This window comes from Arvicanthis niloticus, chromosome 20, assembly GCF_011762505.2.
Source record: "Arvicanthis niloticus isolate mArvNil1 chromosome 20, mArvNil1.pat.X, whole genome shotgun sequence".
Classification (NCBI taxonomy): domain Eukaryota; kingdom Metazoa; phylum Chordata; class Mammalia; order Rodentia; family Muridae; genus Arvicanthis; species Arvicanthis niloticus.
In genome coordinates, this window is record NC_047677.1 from 50871480 (window position 1) to 50893397 (window position 21918).

The window sequence follows — 21918 nt, forward strand, 5'->3', positions numbered from 1 at the left end:
GCAGATCCCGGAGGTGACACAGACCAGGAGTGACCCCTTCAGAGATAATAACACACAGAGCCCACCTAGGCACAGTCCTGTTCAAACTCAGCTCCCACAGCCTCTTCCTGGCCCACCAGATACACACAGCTTAGTGATACAGATCCTAGATAGTTCTCCATCTGCCATTTATTTCTTCAAAAAAAAAAAAAAAAAAAAGATCTAAGTATTCTCAACCCATTAAATTAACAAGCAATCAACCCATATGTCAAGATGTTAACAATCAAGTTCACATTCAGATTCTTATTCTCAGTGTGGAAATTAGGGGATACAACTAAGAGCAGCATGGACCTCACAGGAAGCTGACGTCCTCCCAACCCCCACCAGGCTGAACCAGAAAGGTTGGCTGTGGAAGGGAACACAGGCAGTGCAGGGACAGGGACTTATTGTGCAGGGGTGGACTGGGCTCCACAGTTCTTCACATTGAGCCCATAGGATCACAGGGAACATCAGACACCATTGTCTAAAGAGAATTGAATGATCTGGATGTCACAGCAGAGACCTGAACACGCTGTCACTCAGTCCATTCCAGAAAGGTGTCTTCATGCTAGAGAATGAGAGTCATGAACCATCACTGTGAAGTCAATATCCCAACAACCCACGACTCATAGGGGATTCTGGGAGTCCCTGAAACCCAATCATATCCACATTGCCCCTCCTCAGTCAGACACCAAAATGTGACCTTTACAATCTGGGAGAGACATATCAGAGCTCTGGGAGCTGTCCCTGCCTTGGGTAAAAAATATACAGAGATATATTCATAGAAAGTGCTGACACACTTTCTGGACGATTACAATGGAGAAACTATTATGGATTTCCAGAGCTCCCCATCATCTCCAGCTGAACTCCAATGGCCTTAGAAACAGTCCTGTCCCCAACACTTACCTGGAGCTGGAGTGTAGTCCCCTCCTTGTCTACCTGTGAGAAGAAAAGCTATGGGAGTTCAAGGAACATCTTGACAATAGGAAGTTTCCAGAACTGACAGCAGACCCAGTTGCAGACAGCAGCAATGCACGGTGTGGATGTGTCTCCCATTAATGAGCAGAGCACACTTCTAAAGGAGGCTGAGAGAAAACTCAGACCCTGCCCTGTCCTACCTGTGTTTCCTCTTCATCACAAAAGCCACCACAGCTCCAATGATGGCCATGACTCCAAGGAAAACAAGAACAGCAATGACCGCCATGTTGGAGGATGGAGGAGTGGATGGAGGAGGCTCTGGGAAGGACAGGTACAGAAAATGAAGGGTCATGACCCAGCTCTCAGCCCTGATCAGCTCAGGGTCCAAAGAAGGTTCCAGCTTTCCCTGACCCCAGCTCTGCACCCACACCCTCCTTACCCCATCTTAGGATGAGCGGCTCAGGCAGACCCTCATGTTGCACATGGCATGTGTAATTCTGCTCCTTCCCAAGAGGCACCACCACAGATGCCCACTTCTGGAAGGTTCCATCCCCTGAAGGCCTGGTCTCCACAAGCTCCATGTCCTGGGTCAGGTCCTCCCCATTCAACTGCCAGGTCAGGGTGATGTCAGCAGGGTAGAAGGCCATAGCCCAGCACCTCAGGGTGACTTCACCTTCAGATCTGAGATGATGGTTCACATGTGCCTTTGGGGGATCTGTGTGGAAGATTTAAGAAATCCCACAATTAACAAGACAAACTGAAATCTACACAGACTCAGTTGAATCAATGATGACACCGAACTATGTGTCTGAACACTTCAACTGTTATCTCACTAGTGACCAACAGGTAGAGTTGGTCCCTGAGCACAGAACTGCATATTTTCCTGGGGACTCAGAAGCTAAGAGGGAATCCACATGAGCCAGTGGGTCAACTTGGCCGTCCTTATGTGATGTTCTACAGCATGAGATAGGTAGTCAAAGAATGGAAGATGGAATGGAAAATATCTAATTTATATATGTGTTTGAGTTCATATCAAAACTAGAATCATATGCTCCTGGAAGGGAGCCACCACTGAGACTCAACCACTGTGGCCATCTTGCTGACAAGCATTAACTGTCAGTCCAAGTGAACAGACATTACAATATGTGTAGCAGAAATGTGGTGAACCTCTGACACTCAGCCAGAGAAAATGACTCTCAGCCCCTGCCTCTGAGGTGACAAGGTACAGGTGTGTTACACAGGATCCCTGGAGTGTGCTGTGAACCCCAGTGCAGCACTCACTGGAACACAGCAGGCTCACAGGGTGTGTGGATCTTCCCTCTCACTCCAGCCCTGGATTGCAGAAGACCCTGTCCCTCACAAAGTCCAATTCCTGATTCTTTAGGGGGAGCACTGTAACTTGTGGGGGCAGAGGAAGAGCAGGAGGCTTCTGGATGTTCAGTTGTAACATGAAACAGTCCAAGTTCACAAGAATCTCTCCTTTCATGAGAACCCTGATTTAACTTGTCTAATTATCCAGGTTAGCAGTCTCCCCTAGGACCTGTGGAGACTGGTACAAATGATAATACAAGGGCATGGAGAAACAGGATCACTCCAGTGCAGATAAAAACTGACCAGAAGCAAAATAATGCCTTCAAAAAAATAAGGAAAGAAATTTAAAAAGAGGGAGAGAAAAGAAAGAAAAGAAAAAGAAATTTCACCGTTCATGTTTCTCTAGGTTACCCCATAAGGGCTTGTGTGACCATTCACCACTGTAGGAATAGATAGAATTGGGTTGTAGAAGGCATGCAACCCCACAGACAGGGAGGGATCTGTGAGAATGTATTCTTTGGGAAGTTGTAGAAACTGGGGAAACAAGCCTAGTGTAGGGGAGTCCATGTCTCCCATCAAGTAAAGGAGACTTCCGGTCCTGGGGTGTAAGGGCTGACACACTCAGCATGACAGGAGCCAGTGTCCACAGACCATAGCTGTGGGCAGAGAACCTGGCCTGGGAGAGGCCATGGCTGACAGCAGGAAGCCCCTGATGTTCTGTCAGGAAATTCTCTCCTTCCCTCCTGAGTCAGACTGGGAACTGTGCAGGGAGAAGGCTGAGCCCTGGGAGAGTCAGTGCAGTCATTGTGATGAGGATCAGGACACCCAGGGACACTCTCTCCCCTCTGAGACAGGGGCATCCCCCCAGCTGAGGGTTTCTTCTTCCCCAGAACTGAGCCCCAGCCCGAGGGCAGAGGGAGGAGCTGCCCGGGGGGCCCCTGCACCTGTGCGCAGCAGTGTCTCCTTGCCAAGCTCCAGGTATCTGCGGAGCCACTCCATGCAGTCGCCCTCCAGGTAGGCCCTGCGTTTCTCTGCATCACCAGCGAGCTCCCACTTGCGTCGGGTGTTCTGTGCTGCCATGTCCGCCGCCGTCCAGGTTTTCAGGTCTTTGTTCAGGGTGATGTAGTCGTGGCCATCATAGGCTTCCTGCATGTACCCGCGGAGAAGGCTCCCGTCCGACCCCATGTCACAGCCATACATCCTTTGGAGCGTGTGAGAGCCTGTGGGACCCGCAGTCAGCCCCGCCTACCCCACCTCACCCTGCCTACCCCCTCTCGCCCTGCTCACCCCCTCGCTCCGCCCCGGCCCCGCCCACACTCGAACTTCTCCAAACTGAGAAGAAACCACGTTCCTGGTCACTTCTGGTCGGACTTGAGACACAGGACATCTTCAGCCCCTGTGTCGGGACGTGGAGGGGTCGTGACCTCCGACCCGGGGTCACTCACCGCCCTCGCTCTGGTTGTAGTAGCCACGGATGTTCCTCAGGCTCACTCTGAAAGTCTGCTCCGTGTTTTTACAGTTCTGTGTCTCCCGCTCCCAATACTCCGGCCCCTCCTGCTCCATCCACGGTGCGCGCGGCTCCATCCTCGGATTCTCCGCGTCGTTGTCGAAGCGCACGAACTGCGTGTCATCCACGTAGCCGACAGCGATGAACCGGGGCTCCCCGAGGCCGGGCCGGGACATGGCGGTGTAGAAATACCGCAGCGAGTGTGACCCTGGGGGCGGCGCGCGGTGAGACCCTGACCTCCTCCCAGGACCCCGGGCGGGTGCGCGGGCTGGGAGGTGAGCAGGGTCTGGGGCTCGGGATGCGGGTCGAGAAGGGGCCTAGGGTGCGGTGAGCGAAGCGGGGACGCTGCTTCCCCGGTGTCGCCCCCGCCCCTCCCCACAGAGCCCGTTTCCCTCCCGACCCCGTACTCACGCGCGCGGGTCTGGGTTGGGGCCAGGGTGGCCACCAGCAGCAGGAGCAGCGTGCGCGGCGCCATCGCTCCCATCTGGGATCCGGGGCGTCTGAGTCCCGCGGGCTGCGTGGACTTTATAACAAGTTCCCAGAGGGAAGCTGGTTGGTTCCCTGGGATCACTTCACACAATGGAGATGAGGCCTGTCAGCATGTCATCAGTGTCCAGGCAGAAGGACCTGATACAGTAGGAGCAGAAGTGAATCTGGGCAGATGGGGAATCCCCAGCCCTGGGCTTCCCCACCCCTGACCTCACTGCCTGGATACTAAGACTTTGCCCAAACCCTGTGCTGTGTACAGAGAGCTGTTTGTCATGGTGTCTCTGAGTTCTGACCAAAAGCTGTCTGGACACCAGGAGAGACCTTCAGGCCAGACTCTCTGTGTCCTCTCCTCCACCCTTCCTCTTCCTTCTCTTCAGAAGTCTGACCCTGGAGTCCTCTAGAAGAAAGGCCACGTATGAGAATACATTGACAACACAAGCAGTTGGGAATGCAGTGGAGAGATCTTCTCCTTAAAGCAGAGGCTCTGGCCTGCAAGCTCCACAGGGACCCCACAGAGATCAGGCTCTGTTCACCTGGAGAGAGTGGCTCACACTGCCAGGCCTGAACGACTCTCATCTGTAAAGAGGAGGCTTTGCCTCTTCCCTCAGGATCCTGTCTCCTTAACCTTGGGCTTAGACTCCTGTTTCCTCAGGGATGAAGTATGTGTAGTTTCAGGTGGGTGTGTTTTACAAAGATCTCCATTCCTAGTCCTGGGTTTGTCCTTGTGGACCTGGGTCATTGTGTCAGTACACCCCTTTCTACACTGTGAACAAACCTCTGTGGAGACCACAGACAACAGGCATTGAAGCCCTGTCTACACTGCACTTGCCCTGTGTCTGCACTTCTATGGGACAGTTGCTTTAGTGACTCAGTCACAGTAGGAGAGGAACTGTAATTAACTATAACACAGAATAATGATGATAGTGTGGTAGAAGTTATGTGATCTCTGACCCTCTCACTCCCTCTCTCACCTTCAATCTCACTATGAGCTGATGAGGTGAGGGACATGAAAGTCACAGGTGTGTGGGACAGTGGATCTGATAACCAAGTTGGCCCCACAGTTCCTCAGATCTGTGCACTGTGGACACTGGAAGAAAGATGATTCTCATGCCAGAGAGTACACACTGGTGATGTGAGGTTTCATCCCCGATCAGTAGTGTGAGATAAATTTATACAGGCTTTGATTGTGTAGACTTTGACTGATCTCTTCTCTGATTCCCTGGGAACTTGATTCTCTTAGGTTTCACCCTGACTAACCTAAGGAAGCAGCTGGCCTTAGGCAGCGCCACAGAAAGATCTGTCTCTGTAACTTTTCTTATTTTATTCTCTTTTAAGACAAGGTCTGTCTCCACAGCTTTGGCTGTCTTAGAACTCACCATGTAGACAAGTGTGGCCTTGAATTCACAGAGTTCCACCTGTCTCTGCATCCTGAATGCTGGGATTAAAGACCTGTGTCATCACACCTGGCTTCAATTACACTTCTATGAGTATAATAAGACACTGTGACCCCAGCTATTTACAAATGTGCATTTAATCTGTTCTCTAGTCTCAGAGGGTTTGAGTCCATGATGGCAGAGGAAAGGTGTGGTGGAGGAACAGTGTGAGCTCACACCTTTGTCTGCACACCAGAAGCAGAGGCTCTGGGAACAGTGGGAGTCTCCAGTAGCCCACCCTCCCAGCAGGGATTTATTGGCCTGCTATCATGAGGTCACAGCTCAGTGGGGGCAGCCAGATCCCTGCACTCACATTGGTTCTTGCTCTCTTCTGAGAACAGTGTCCTGAGGCACACGTCTCTGTCCTGTATTGACTTGTAGGCTTAGGACAGTGTTCAAGGCATCTATTTAGAGCTCCATGTACATGGTGATGCATTTCTGCTCCAAGTTATCCGAGGAGCCCCAGGCTTCCCGATGCACTTCCTGAAACACCTGTCAGTCATCTTCAGCAGCTCCTACACATTGGCTATGGTGATCTGCACTTTCTTCTGCTCTATAATGGCTCCTGGGTCAGCTTCCCACCTCCTGTGCCATTAAAGTTCAGTCACCCACTGCCCATGGCTGCACAGTCAACTGGGCACACCCTACCACAGGTGCCAGAAGCCTTGAAGTGTTTTAAACCTCAAAGCCCAGCTGCAGTGACACATCTCCAATCATGCCACACATCCAATCCTTTCCCAAGAGTTCCATCAGCTGGATATGAAGTATTCATTCCTATGAGCCTGTGTGGCTGTTCTCATTCAAACCAGCACAGCATTCACTATGAAATGTAAGATTCCAGCAGGGTTCTGCAGATGTGTCCAGTGCAGTCTGATAGAAATACCCTCAAATAGGGGACTCTGCTGTGTTAGCATCTCTCTCTTTGCCTCTGTCTCCTCCTGCTCAGCCCCTCTCTGTCTCTGTCTGTCAGGCCTCACCCCATCAGTGCCCAGTACTCCTCCCTCCTTAGCTCTGCACTGACTCTGTCTCTTCTTGTGCATCTAGTTTCTCTCAGTGCTCAGCCAGCATGCTGTGAATCAGCTGTGTGGTTTCCTTATGTAAACATTCCAACAGTGGCTGGAGAGATGGCTCAGCAGCTAAGAGCACTTGTTGCTGTTGCAGAGGATCCAGGGTGAGTTCCATCAGCACACGGGAGCTGTCAACCATCTGTAACTTCAGTTCCAAGGGATTCAATGCTAGTACACCTACATACTTATATACAAAAATTATATATATCTAATAAAAATAAAATTTTAAAAATATGAATTGAAAAATACTCTATTTCTCCTACACATCTAGACTGTGAGGCCAGGGGCTGAGGGCACAGGGGTCTTTAGGCAACACTGTATTGCCAGGCAATGAAGCCAGCTCTGGAGCAGGACAGAACAATTGATTGAAATACATCTTACTGAAAGAAAATAGGCAAAAAGTCACAAAATTAAAAAACAAAAGCTATTTCATTTTTGGTACTTACTATGCACAGTGGATCACAGCCTCATCCTATAAAGAACACACAGTGTGTGCTCATCTATGCACTTGAGCCAATGTTAGTTTTTGATTCTCAATGAACAAGATAAATTCCACTCAGACGTTTCAATGCTAATTTGTAACAGACCATGACATCCCAAAATCCAGAGTGTTCCTGGATCTTCCATTCCACTGCAGACCCTCCAGGGTCTCACCTGTTGAAGAGGAAGAAGCATTACATTCTTGGGCAACAGTGCCCCCTGGTGGAAGAAACACAGAGGAATGAGCCTGACCCCACAGAGACTGAGGGTAAAGGGGATCCAGACTGGCTGAGCTGTCCCAGGGCCTCCTTCCTGTCTGCACTTCTCCAGGGGTCTCAGGTCTTATGCTGCCCTGCTCTCATCAAACTTACATCCAGAATAACTTCCTATGCTTTTCAACCCGTGGGAAGAAAACTCCCTTTAAGAGGGAGGCAGAAGGCAGAGCCATAAGTGCTAGAAGGAGCTGCAGAGCCCCAAACAGAGCAGTTCCAGAACTCTGACAGGGAATGTGATGTTGATTCTTTAATGTAAGCTACACGTGGGATTAACTAAAATCTCAAAATGGAGGGTAACATCTGTGAGACGTTTTTGCTTAATGTGAACTGGGAAGATTAATTTCAGATCCTTTTCTTTGAGGTAGGAAGACACACCTGTAACCCCGAATGTTTGAGCTGGAGACTCATCCCCATTCCTAATCTCTGCCACACCTTCTGTTGAAAGCCTACAAGAAGTCATGAAAGAAGGAAAGGCTTGTTCTTTCTCTGCTTGCTCTTGCTCTTGCTCCTGCTCCTGCTCTTGCTGTGTCTGTGGAACATTCTGGCTTGCCCACCTTTGCTTTGAATAATAGCACACATTCGTGTCTCAGCCAGCTCAGAGCTGTTTCTATGTAGAAGGATGAGAATCCACGTTCTGTTTTGTATTGCTTTGGTTTGTTGTTCTTGGTTTTTTTTTTCCTTCATTTTTTCCAGCCAAGATTTTCAGGAGGTCTCCCCTGGTCACATGGTAAAGACCATCCTTTCAAATGCTAGCAAACACAGCTGTCAGCAGTGTGGCTGCCTCCATTCTGATGAGGGGACAGTGGATGAGATGGCAAGAAACCACATGGTTCTTTAAGATTCCTATGTGTAGATTTTAACTATCTATGCTGATGTCAGGAATTTAAGTTAACTTTTTTCCTTAGAGATTTTACCAGGTTTTAAGCAGACACATCATTGAATTTAGAGAATTAAGACAAAACCTACAGAGCAGAGATGAGGAGCAATAGTCCCTACTTCGAATGGTCTGTGCCTTTATTTATCTCTTCTTTTTCTGTTCCATAGTTAAGTGGATCACCTGATGTGGGACAGAGATTTTGGAGGAAATGTTTATACTAAGATGCTTGGATGTAGAGGAGGGGGAGCCATACCCCAAATGCAGAGCTAGCTTTTAATTGAAGTAGGAGAGCTTAAAACAGTCTAATGCCACTCATACCTAAAAGATACCTGGATTCCTGTAAAACAGAATCCAGTGAGATGAGAACACAGAAGGTGTGGAGACAGGGGGATTATGAGGTCTGACTGCAGACAGAGGACACTGCAAGAAGTAGCTGACAGATTCACCAGCCAGGAGTGTGTGCTGGAAGTGCGCCTGCTGCAGCTGGCCTGTCCCTTTGCTTTCTCCCATTCCTGTTAGGTTGGCTTCTGGTTCCCAAACTGCAACAAACTTACAGAGGATAGTAACTTAGAGGACAGGATGGCTACATTGTGTGAGGGTGGGGGAGAGACAAACAGAGTTTTGAGAAAAGATCAATTGGGAATGGAGGAATCTCTCTGCACTTCCCTGATTGCTTGTAGTATTTGTAAAGATGCTTAATAACATCAGGATCAGAGGTGCCCTTGAGTGGACATTCATGTTATTTATCTAAGGGATATTGAGGCCCATTTTGACTGGACAGGTGAGTAAATTTTGTGCTTTTCAGGTTTGGTTTCAGATGTACATGTTGGAGGTTTCTAAGAGCCATCCCAAGAGAACGAGAGGGCAGAAAACATACTGTCCCCAGGGTGAGAAAGGGGAGGCAGAATGTCACTGCAGCCTGTAGCCATGGGTGCCCCCAACTCAGGGAGAACAAAATGAAGACGTAGTTAGTCACATGTCTGCTTCAGCAAAACATACTCTCACCTGTGTGCCCCAGCAGAGCACTATTTAACATAACTGACTTTCCGAAGAAAGTAGAATGTTCCCCTTCAAGAAGAAGGAGCTTTCCTAATTGTCACTGACAGATGGGGAGTCAAGCAATCAGTGAGCCAGAAGGTGAGACTCCTACAGGCCAACTGGAGATGGGGGACAGGGTCCTAGTGTGGCTCAGACCCCAGGACTAGAGGGAGCACAGGCACCAGGAGACAGGGAGTTTCCCCTAGGTAGAGAGAGAAGAAGGAAGAGTGTCAGAGGGCAGTCAAGTCAAACAATGGAAAAGCAGGAGGATGGTCAGATGACACAGTCATGTTCAGGAAACAGTCTTAAACCCTCAGCACCTTTTAAGGACAGGCTGTCCTGGGTCACAGAATTACCAACAACATTCCAAGTACTTAAACACCATATGCTCACTAATGGAGACAATCCACAAGTTTATGACAAGATAGGATGGTATTCTGTATAAATGACAGACCTAAAGCATTCTCAGGAAGGAGTGATATCTTATGAGATGCACTTATCCTATGTGAAACAAGCTCTAAATAATTGGACTACTCGGGATAGGATTATTTCCCAAGACTGGGGAGGATTGGTAACAGCTGTACCAGAGGCTGGTCCTCAGTTGCATTGGTTGTTATGGTGGAGCAAAGCCAGGAATTTGCACAAAGGAGCGAGAGGAATTAACATAGCACAGATCCAGTTGATAGAGTTGATAGGTGCTACACAAGATAGAGTTGATAGAGTTGATAGAGTTGATAGAGTTGATAGTGTGGCTACACAAGAATAGGCTCAGGCTCCTGAGGCTCTAAAGCGAGCAATGCCACTGCTGGGTGGTCCTGGCTTCCGCGTCTCAAGCTAGGCCCCCGCCCAGCCTGGACCGGGCTTCCAACTCGTTCCCGCCCCAGCCATGGCCCCGGGACCCCGTGGCCAACAGAGCCGCCAGCGACGCCCGCACAGCCGCCGGGGCCCGGGGCGAGGGGGCCCTGCCATGTCGGAGGGTTGAGGAGGAGGAAGCTGGTGACAAGGTGGAGGTGGAGGAGGTCTAAGACAGCTTTCTTCTGCTGCAGCAGTCGGTGATTCTGGGCGGCTCGGCCGACGTGGACCTGCTCATCGCCCAGATAGGGGAGATAGCTGCAGCTGGATACAGCGCAGGATGGCTGGTCCTCTCCCTGTGCCGCCATGGGCCCCCAGCCTGCGCCCCCGCGGGTCCTGGCGCCACTGCGGGCGGACAAGGCCAGAACCCCAGCGAGGCGGCTGCTACAGCCAGTGGGGTCAGCGGAGGCCTAGGACTCTGCGCCCCCAGGGGCCATGCGCTACATATAGGGGAGCGGGGAGGGGGGGGGAGGAGCGCGCTCGCGGCTGGGCGGTGCCCTACTGCGTGGCGGAGATCGCCCCGGGCGCCAGCGCGCTTCCGGGGCCGAGGCGGAGAGGGTGGCTCCCGGGCGCTGTGGCTTCTTGGCGAATCCAGCAGTGGCGGTGGACCGCAGGCGGAGCGCACAAGGCGGACGACAAGTGGCTCCTATAGCAGCTAGTACTCTCGGAAAACATCATCAAGGAGAAGGTGCTCCAGCGAGCTGTCACGAGCTCCGCGAGCGCGCCGGTGTCCGGGGGTGGCCGAGGCGGACCAGACTCAGTCACCCTGCAGCCCTCGGGCTCCTGGCTCTGACCCGGAGTCCCTGAAAGAGGAAGAGGACAGGGCCATGAGGATCCAACAGAGTCTTGGTCAGGACAGTGAAGAGCTGAAGCTGTCGTCCATCCCTCTGGTTACAGCCTCAAAGTTACAGAAAATGGACTCGACTGAGCAGCACTGGCAGCTGAGGACCTGCGATCTACCTGGAGAACTGTGGCAGCTACTAGGTCCACTTGGACCCGACTTAGCCCTAGGCTTCGATTGTTTATAGATGTGGCTCGCCTGAGCGGGAATCGGGAGGGCGTCTAACAATGCTTGAAAACCAATAGTAGACACACATGATCTCCTTATTTTCGGATAGAGAAGCTTTCTGCATTGGTGCTACAGTTGCAGAGCAGAGAGGTTCTGGGGTGAAGAACATAAAGTTGGCAGGTTCTCCTGCTTAGTTTGTGATTGTGAAGGTGGGTGATGGGACCTAGTTGGTGAATTCTTAAAGGTGGGGAGAGCTGAGCTTAAGTGGGGACACATAAACGACTTGACCTTGCCAACTTGGACTCAAGGTCAGGTTGGTTGAGTAGGGTGTTGTGGGATTCTTGGGAGCCCTAACCCCAGTGTCTTCTTCTGGATCCAGCACAGACCAGTTTCTCTTTGCCACCACTCGAAGTCTCCAGAGGACAATCAGGCCCACAGGGCTGTGTAGGGAGAGTTATTTTGTTTTTTCTGTGCTTTTCTTTTCCAGAACTACTCCTCCTGATAGGCTACTCTTGGCCTTAGCACCAACTTTCTCAGAATGGTCATAAGCGACCTCCTGACCTCCCTGCTGCCATTGTGTTTGTGATGTGTGTGGTGTGGGGTGAAAGCAGTGAGCACACTTTAGGCTCTTTTGGTCCTCTGCAGAGTTGGAGGGGGCCTCTCCATCTTCCTCACCTGCCAGTTCTTGGTGAGTGACTGAAACTGTTTTTTAAAATGTGACTCTGGGAGGAGACAGTGCTTTTCCCCTTGTGAAATCCAACGGCACCCTTTCTGAGGTGCCACCCCCAAACTTTAAAGTAGCTAAACTTTTTTTTTTTTTAAAAAAGATTCAATTGCACATTCATCCTCCAGATGTGGCTGTTGATATACACTTCGCAACGGAGTGTCTGAAATTGTGGTGGTCCTGATTTATAGGATTCATAATTTAAATGTCTGCTGAATAAATTTGGTTTTTTGTTTTAAAGAAAAAATATCAAGTTCAGTTTGAAGAAACGATCTTAGAGCAATGTTGTTTAGCAGCTCTAAGAGCTAGGAACAAAGTTGAGGAACCAGGGAAGAATCCCACATCTCTAAAAAAAAAACTGTGCAAGTCTCAGGGGAAGCCTTCACTGATATTTTTTTCAAAGATTAATTCCAGCTGTGAACAATGACATGTCAGACATGATTTGATGTGAAACAAGTGCTAATTGAGACCTTGGCATTTGAAAATGCAAATATGGAATGCAGAATGTTGTCAGGCCATTAAAGTCAGCACCTATGGAACAGTGGATCAGGGAGAAGAACAATATTGTCTCTGGAATCATTAATTGAGCAAGCCATATCTAAGTGCTTAGGTCTCAAAATCCGAGGTACATTAACTGAGTAAGATATAGTAAAAAGACTGTGAACTGTTGGGAGCCAACTTTTAGCAGAAAGTGGCTATCAGCTTTGCAGCCATCTCAAGCCATATACTCTGACGTGAGACTTGTTTTTCAATAGCCTACAACAGCTGAAGCACACTCTGATATCCTACATATTTTGTTTTGCTGTTTACTGCCCTCAGCTGCAAGGCGCAAGTGGTATTCATGCCTGCAAGGTGCAGGATGCATGTGCTATCCATGCTATAGATGCCTGTAAGGCTTATGTCATATCCACACCTGCAAGGCACGTGATATTCACACGCCTACAAGGCATGTGGCAAAAGCCTATAAATACCCCAGATTTCCCTTCATGAGAGAGAATACAGGAGAGAATACAGGAGACAATGAGAGATACAATAAAGGAGAGAGAGACACAATAAAGGAGACTTGAGACTTGATCAGACCCTCTGTCTTGTCTCCATTCTTCGAGTCGCGTGCCCCACACTCTCTATCTCTAGACCCGGACCTGTGGAACAGAGCGGACCATTACATTTTGGCCACCCAACGTGGGGCAGCTCAGTCATTACAGTGAACAAGCTGGTAAAGTTCTCAGATCTCAAGTGCCCTGCGCTTTAACTGTGGGAAGCATGGTCATCTGAAACAACATTGTGAACAAGCCATCTCTAAGGACAATGGATTTCATGAATATAAACCAGAAAGAAGGCCTAGGCTTCCAGGGGTGTGCAGGCAATGTGACAAGAGTTGCCTCTAGTCCTGAAAGACCCCCGCAAGGGGACCCTCACCCAAGTCCGGACCTGCACGAACCCAAGGACACACGAGAGACCTTCTTGATGCAATTGCAGAGGAGGTTTAATAACGAGGGCCCTCGGGTCAGAACATAGCTCACGCAGGAGATAGAGGTTCCGACCCAGAACCCAGGAAACTTGGGATATTTATGGGTAGGGGTTGGGGAGAGCAGGAAAATTTGTGGCGGTTACATATGATTGGATATTTCAAACATCAGCAACTTGCAGAAGCGGCTACTTGTGAGCTGGCAGGATGACTAGTTACTTTTGACCATGAAACCTTGGACTTCTCTAAAAGGGGGAGAGAAAAGTAAACACCAGATAGCCCACTACTCACTTGGGCTTGTTTGGACTTGTCTGGGCATGTGTCCTTGCATGTCTTTTCATTTTTGGTCACCCTGCCCCTGGAGATGTAGAGTGAAAAATTATAAAGGCCATTTTATGAAATATGTGTAGATTTCTTTGCCCTTAGACCTGGGCAGAAAAATGCAAGTTCCAGAAAGCAGAACTGAATGTAAGATTTTCACTACCCCAGGACACATTCCAGGTGAAGGACACTTGCTGGATTACATTCCTCAAGCCTCAGGCAGCAGGCCCACCTGTGGGTGTGAGGGGGGCCCCGAAGCAGGAAGACACATTCCTGACCATAAAAAAAATACAAGCCATCTAGGTGGGGCTGTGACTGGAGGAAGCGAGAAATATTTTGTAATGACAGTATAGGGGACAGTGACATGGTAAGACCACATTTTTGAGAAGAATGAGTGTGCAGAGTGATTTTCACATGACTCTAGATCATTTGGGCTAGATTCCTCTGAAATGTTCCACTGTTCTTGGTTACCCCTCCCTCCCTTGGTCTTCCCAGTGCTATGTTCAAAATTTGTAAAACAACCAGTCATGTGTAACCGCACAAAAATGCCTTCCTGTCTCCACCCCATGCTATAAAAGACCCCTTAGCCCTGCCACTCGGGGCCAAATCTGGCTCTTGGAGCTAGAGAGCTTGTGGTTTGACCGCCGGCTAACTTCCCTAATTAAGCCTCTGCTGATTGCATCCAGGTATGGTTTCTTGTGATCTTTGGGTGGTCGTGATTTCCTGAGACTTGAGGAAGGGTCTCCCGAGTATGGGGGTCTTCAGAGGGACTTAATATTTTATTATGACTATATTTAACAAATTGTTGGTGGTCTTTGCTGACCATGAGTTTTTGTTATTGTTACAATGCTGCTTTCAAATTTTGTTCTCACAGTCCAATGAGGGTAGGTCCTAAAGAGATATCCAAGGCAATTTCTTGCCAGCAGGAAATGAAATCAGGGACCTAGCTTGAAGCCCTAGTACAGAAAGTACAAGCTGTTTGCCTCAGGTCAGCCAGGGAATTAAGAAGTAGGCAGAAAAACCTCACTAAGGAAAACTTGCCTTCATACTGCAAACATATAATAAATAATATTCAACCTGTAAAATTATATCAGTGGAAAGTTCTTCCACAGAGAATATTAAACTCTCCAAAACTGTGTCAGTATTTAATGCCACAACTGGTAGAAATAATTTGTAGGCAGTTTCTTCAATCCATTATTTACACTTACATGGATGATATTCTGATAGCTGTTTCTGATGCAGATACTGTAGAAAAAAATGTTTTGTGAAACCAAAAGAATTTTGCCTTGTTTGGGTTTGCAGATTGCTTCTGGAAAAAAAAAATACATGGATGGGATTCTATTCACTATTTACATTATAAAATAAGTCAACAAAATATTAAAATCCAGAGGGTACAGATTGAAAGAAGTCAGTTGTGAAATCTCAATGAGTTTCAAAAATCAGTCGGAGATATCAGTTGATTCTTGTCCCACCATTGTTGGGAGCCGACTTTTAGCAGAAAGCGGCTAGATCATCTTTGCAACCATCTGGAACCATATACTCTGATAAGAGACTTGGTTTTCAATAGCCTACAACAGCTGAGCACACTCTGACAAACATCTTGTTTATCCCACATAGCTTGTTTTGCTGTTTAGTGCCCCCTGATGCAAGGCGCATGTGGTATCCACGCCTGCAAGGCATGCAGTTCACGAGCTGTTCACATGCTATCCATGCCATACATGCCTATAAGGTGCACGTGCTATCCACACCTGTAAGGCTTACGTCATATCAACACCTGCAAGGCACATGGTATCCACGCGCCTACAAGGCACATGGCAAAAGCGTATAAATGCCCCAGATTTCCCTTCAATAAACGAGACTTAAGACTTGATCAGAACCTCTGTCTTGTCTCCATTCTTTGAGTCTCTTCCCCTTTATCCCCACTCTCACTCTCGATTGACCCTGACCTGCAGACCGGAGCAGCAACTTGGGCCGGGAAACAGTGGCCGCCAAGCGTGGAGTGGAGAGGGCCTCAACATTTTTGGCGCCCAACATTTTTGGCACCCTACACACCATTGGATTAGCTGCTTATTAAGTAATTTGTTTCAAATGTTACAAGGAGATTCAGACATAGACAGTCTAAGACAGCTAACAAAGGAAACATAGAAAGAGTTAACCTTAATAGAAAAGAGACTGGAAGATTCTATGGGAATGACAGTTCTCAAACTCATCTGTATTTTGATTATTTTGTCTTTAACTTATTCTTCTATTGGGATCATTATACAAATGGAAGTGATATTTTAGAATGGCTCATCTTAGCACACAAAGTAAAAAATTAAAGGTTTGCATAGAAAATACTTATTTAATTAAAAAAGCAAGAATATGTCAATAGTCAGGAATAGATCCAGCAGAAATTGTAGAGACTTATACTAATGCTAAGATTACTTCATTATGGGTGATCAATGAAGATTGGCAAAGAGTTTGTAACAACTATTTGGGAGAAATTAACAAATATCCTAAAAGCAAGCAACTTCAGTTGGGGTAAAAATAATTAAAAACAACACACACTCAAACCCTCAAGAAGATTTGGCTGCAGGGGGAATTCCAGGCTGACTGAGTTCCCTCTGGCTCCAGCTCCAGCCCAGAATGCCTCAGGGACACGCCTTCTCCATACAAACCCCTACCTGGAGACTGAGTATAGTATCCTCAGATTTCACCTGTGTGAAGAAAAGTTGAGATAGACCAGAGAAGCTCTGGACCACAGGAAGTTTCTAGAATTGTCAGCAGACCAGGGAAGGGTCAGGAGACATGAGGAAGCAGGTATTCAGGGAATGAACCCCTGCCAGGAACATTCTCCCCTGACCTCTGACCAGTGAGACATCACATCCAGGTGACATCTGTCATCAGTGTGATGAATCTGATCTTCATTTTCCTGTGCTTTAGAGTAAGGTGAGTGTCAGCACACAGATTCAGAGATAGGCACAGTGTGTGTGCACATGGTGTCTGTAGCTTCCCATTCACTATGTATTCCTTCTTGAAGTTGATGAAAGAAAACAAACAAATGCCCCACCCCCAAATGCAACCTCAGACCATGCCCCTTCCATATCCGCAACAGAACACCTCTGATGATCTTATCCCGAATTAGCACAGCTCCAAGGACAGCACCAACAATGGTCATCATGGAGATGGTAGACTGAGGAGGCTCAAGGAAGGGAAGGGAAGCAAGGGGACAGGGGAGGAGAAGGAAGGGAAGGTGAAGGTTATGATCACAGCCATCATCCCTGTACACAGGTCTGCAGAAGGCTTCAGCTTTCCCTTAACCCATCTCAGGGTGAGGGGCTCAGGCAGCACATGGCATGTGTATCTCTGATCCTCTCCAGAAGGTACTTCCACAGCTGCCCAGTTCTGGAAGGTGCCATCCCCTGCAGACCTGGTCTCCACAAGCTCTATCTCCTGGGTCCATTCCTCCTCCTTCCTTTTCCAGGTCAGAGTGACATCAGCAGGGTAGGATCACAGGGCCCAGCACCTTCATGTGACATCACCTTCAAGTCTGGAGTGATGGGTCACATGCATCTTTGGAGAATCTGAAGAGAAGACTGTAGTAACAATTTTGGCATTTTGGTTTCTTTAAAAATAAAACCACAGAAATATTATGTTTTTGTTTTCATCCCAGATGTGTCAATAGGAGGCTGCTTCAGATTGTCCAGATCATCTGACAATGATTTGCCTGGGACTCTATCAGGGGCATGATTTTGCCAGCAGCCGATAGTTTCTGGGATTGTGTTACATTTGGAATTCTGGGCACTTTGTGAGGTTATAGAAATTCTAGGGTCCTGGAGGGGGGAGGTTGTTTGCTGTTGGTCACAGTTTGTTAAGTAATGATACATAAAGAAAAAGAAATTAGGTATCCTGATATCAAAATTGCCCCAAGGAACTTGATACTCCAAATCAGCAGGACATTGCCCCCTTTTTCTCTTCCTTTTTTTCCTCTTTTATCTAGTGTTAAGGGGTTGAAAGGGTGGAAGAAAAAAAGAACCCACAGTCTTCTGTATTATCTCCCCTTTGGGAAATTCTAGATATGAGTGAAAGAGACTAAAGTCAGAGACTCTAAGTGTCAACTAGGAAAAGTGACTTCTTCCCTGACCAAGTGAGGCAGAGACCCAACATCTTTGGAGTCAGACACCAAAGACCTTGTTTGTAGGCTGAGGATGAGCCCTGAACAAGACCATGGCTCACAAGGACTGCAGATGAAAGGTTAACTGACTCCTTGTTTTTTCCCCCTCCTAAAACCCACTCTGAGCTGTCCTGAGAGAAGGCTGAGCCAATCTCTGATAATGGGTAAAGAAACCCAGGATGTCTCTCTCCTCCTCCCAAGAGGAGGAGAGGGAGAGGGCTTGACCATTCTGTGGAGGGGAGGGGGGGGCTGGACCATTCTGTGAAGTGGAGTGAGGTGGGGAGAGGGATGAAGAGAGAGGGCTGGACCATTGTGTGAAATGGAGAGAAGGACAACCAGTGTGTCCTCTAAGTTCAGGAGGAAGAGACAAGACTGTCCACTCTCTGCTCTCTTATCTGAAACCTCAGCTACTCAGTTAGACAAAAGAAAAGCATTCAAATAGGAAAGGAAGAAGTCACATTGTCTCTTATTCCAGACAACACAATTTTTAGCTTAAAAGTCCCAGTTGAGACCACAGGGCAACTCTTGGACCTAATCAACCCTGATAGTTTCAGGATACAAAAATCTATATTAGAAAGTAGCCTTCATGTACACAACAGTGTAGTCTCAGGGAAGGACATTAGGAGAAACATGCCATCCTAAGTGAGTCCCCAGAATTAAGTGCTTAGGGCTCTGTCTAACCAGGGAAATGAGAGAACTCTACACTGAAAACTTCACTTCACAGTAATGTAAGGGACACCACAGAGGACAGTGTTAGACATGGGACAGAAAACTCATGCTCTTTGGGACAATGATAATTCTTTAGATTTCTGTAGCAAGAATGTGGATCTATTTATGTAGCAGTCGTGGTGATGGGCTGCCTAGGAATGATACTTTGCTTTGCTGTGGGAAAGAGTGTCAGTCCTTGTAAGTTTGGTTTCAGGATGTCTTTTTCACTCTTAAAAAATTATTGAGGCTCCTAGAGAATTTATTATTATGCTGCTTATTGATATTTTCTTAATAGACTTTAAGACTAAAATATTTCCAAAATATTTATTTATCATTCATTTAAAGATATCAATATAGTTGGATTGTACAAATACACGATGAATGGTTACTGGAGTCTGGGACGATGGTTGGTGGGCATTGGAGTGCAGTTCAGTGGCAGGAGTAATATTTTACAGGACTGATCTGATGACCACACGTCATATATATGTATCAGAATAATCATGCTGTGCTCTATAAATGTGTGCAGTTGTTACATGTCAATTAAAAATAAGATTCAATTTTAAAAAAGAAATAGAAAACCCATGCTTCTGCACTGTCAAAGTTAAGATTGTGAAAACGGCCATCCTACTAAAATTAACAGATTTAATGCACTACTATCAAAATCTTAATTTATTTCATAGGTTTAGAAAAAATGCAAAAGACTAAGAACAGTCGATCAATCTTAAGCAGTAAGAACTGGAGGTGTTGCAATCCCAACCTCAGATTTTACTGCAGAGCTGTAGTGACCAGGATGTCCTGAAATTGGTATAAAGTAGACAGGAAAATCAAAGGCATAGGATAGAGGTCCTGGAAATAAAATGTCAAAGCTATGCACAGTCAATTTTCAACAAAGAACGTTCAGTGAACCAGAGATGTTGCTGCGACATGGGTTTACACCTGAGAAGACGAACTTCTCACCTTTTACCTTGCACAAAAGAAAACTCAAAATGCAGCAGAGACCATGCATGGGTTCAAAATGCTTATTCTAACTTTGATCTGGCTAATTTCCTTCTGTGATTCTTTTGCTACGTGTTTTTGTAATAATATTTAAAAATTAAAAACAAGGTGAGATGGACATTATTACATCTGATACTTTTCTTCTTTCTCAGAATTAAGCTCCAGCTTGCGGGTGGGGGAGTCGGGTGGGGGGCGAGGGGAATAGGGTAGCTGCAAAGGTTACCTGTACACTGCAGCCTCTCCTTCCTCTTCTCCAGGTATCTACATACCCACTCAACCCAAGCACCTTCCAGATTGGCCTTCTGTCTGTCTGGTGATCTGCACCATCGTGTCCGCCGCCGTCCACGATTTCAGGTCTTCGTTCAGGGCAGTGTAATCGTGGGCCATAGTGGCGAGCTACCAGTACTCATGGAGAAGGCTCCGGTCCGACCCCACTGTCACAACCTTACGTGCGCTGGATGGTGTAAGGGCCAGCAGGATTCAGCAGTCAACCCCGCCCGCCCATCCTTCCCTAGGAATCCCCTCAATTGAAAGTGAAAGTGGGTCCCAGGTCAAGGGTTCCCGCGGGTCCCACAGGTTGGGGAGAACCTCGGACTTGGTTCACGCGGTATCTCAATCATGTCCATAGTGAAGCAGAGTGGTCATGACCTCCGACCCAGGGTCACTCACCGCCCTCGCTCTGGTTGAAATAGCCTAGCAGGGCCCTCATGTCCACTCCGAACGTTTGCTCCTCATTCTTGACACACCATGTCTCCAGCTCCCAACACTGCGGCCCCTCCTGCTCCACCCACAGCGCGCGCGGCTCTAACCTTACAGTTTTCGCATCTCTGTTACACCACAGCGCTCGCGCTCGCGCTCGCGCGCGCGCTCTAACCTTAGTGTTTTCGCAGCTCTGATAAGATCGCGAACTGCGTAGCATCCCGGTAGCCCAAAAGGGTGAACGGGAATCCCCTAGGCGGGGCAGCAAGGCGGCGGTGATGAAATACATCAACAAATGTAAGCTCATGGTGAACCTCCCAGGACCCAGGGCTGGTGCACGGGCCGGGAGAGGAGTGGGGCGCGGGGCTCTTGACGCGGGTGGTCTAGATCAGATCGAGGTCAGGGCCAGCAGCAGGAGCAGTGTGTGCGGCGGCGCCTTCCGTCAGATCTAGAGACTAATCAAACTAAAAATGCCTGTTGTTTGAAGTCATTCTAAGATGAGCTAGGGCGAGGTGAGTTCCCATGACTGGAGTCAGGGTCCTTCTTGTCCTCCCAGATTGCCATTCCCTGGAGAATGGTGGCATGCTTGCCCAGCTCAGCACCAGAAAGCCCAACCCTAGGTCAGCTCAGTGTGCAACAAAAATTTCAAGTAACCCCTGAGATGGTTACTTGAAGTAGTTTCTATATTAGTTACAATAGAAAAAAAAAAAGAAAAAAAAAGAACAACAAAAAAAGTTACAATGAAAAGTTACAAGATTTCTCGATAACAAGACTCTGTGGTCTGTGTCTTCGAAGCCTACACCAAACTAATTTCCTATGTGGTTTACAAATGTCACGAGGGGCAGAGGAAACAGTTCTAAACCTTCAGTCGTAGACTGCACACTGCACTCAGCGCAGCACAGGACAAGTGATCTGCAGGGAACAGAGAGTTCTGCTATCTAGAGCCAGAGCCGTTCTAGTGCAGGGTGGAAGGATCTAGTCTTCACCATGAACCAGAGCCTCTTCTTCTTGGTAAGCAGATCTGGGGTTTATATCAGGTGGGAAAGCCAGGAAGAGATGGTTTGGGGAGGAGACAGGTCAAACTCCCATGTGGCTGAGCTCTCATTGTTTATGGACTCAGAGTGGGATGGAAGGTCTGGGAGTGTAGAATTTTTCCTATGGGAGGACTTCCTCCTGGCACCCCGATCGGCACCCCTATCGGTGCTCTGGTGAGAAGGGAAGTAGGGCTCGAAAGGGTGGAAAGGGGGCAGATGGTCTGGTGGCAAACGCAGGGATGAGGCTTATAGATGGAACCTTGGCTCCTCTGGGCAAAAGCCATTTTCCTTTGTAACCTGCACTCACCCGTGAGGTTGGGGTCCAGGCCAGGGCAGCTGCCGTCCCGAAGCTAGTAGAAGCAGATCTAGAGACATGGGGTGTATTCGATTCCTGGGGATCTGGGCGGACTTTATAACCAGTGCTGGTGAGGACGCTGGTTGTTTATTTCAGGATCTCACCATCCAATGGGAGTGATAACTGCCAACTTGTCACCAGTGTCAGGGCAGAAGGACCTCACACGGGTTGAGGGTGGGGAGTCAA

General features: G+C 48.1%; 1 protein-coding gene and 2 pseudogenes across 1 annotated transcript; 1 reads left to right on the forward strand and 2 right to left on the reverse strand.

Moving 5' to 3' along the window:
- Positions 1-207: 207 nt before the first annotated feature.
- Positions 208-4294, reverse strand: LOC117724217 (H-2 class I histocompatibility antigen, D-B alpha chain-like). Its single transcript, XM_034523924.2, has 7 exons — positions 4166-4294; positions 3693-3962; positions 3192-3467; positions 1376-1651; positions 1137-1254; positions 925-957; positions 208-586 (listed from the first exon to the last, which is right to left on the reverse strand). The coding sequence occupies exons 1-6, from the start codon at positions 4236-4238 to the stop codon at positions 954-956; spliced, it is 1017 nt and encodes a 338-aa protein (XP_034379815.1). The 5' UTR covers positions 4239-4294; the 3' UTR covers positions 208-586; positions 925-953.
- Positions 4295-7331: 3037 nt separating this feature from the next.
- Positions 7332-11058, forward strand: LOC117724275 (GSK-3-binding protein FRAT2-like; annotated as a pseudogene).
- A 2070-nt stretch (positions 11059-13128) lies between these two features.
- Positions 13129-20563, reverse strand: LOC117724276 (H-2 class I histocompatibility antigen, D-D alpha chain-like; annotated as a pseudogene).
- Between the last annotated feature and the right edge of the window lie 1355 nt (positions 20564-21918).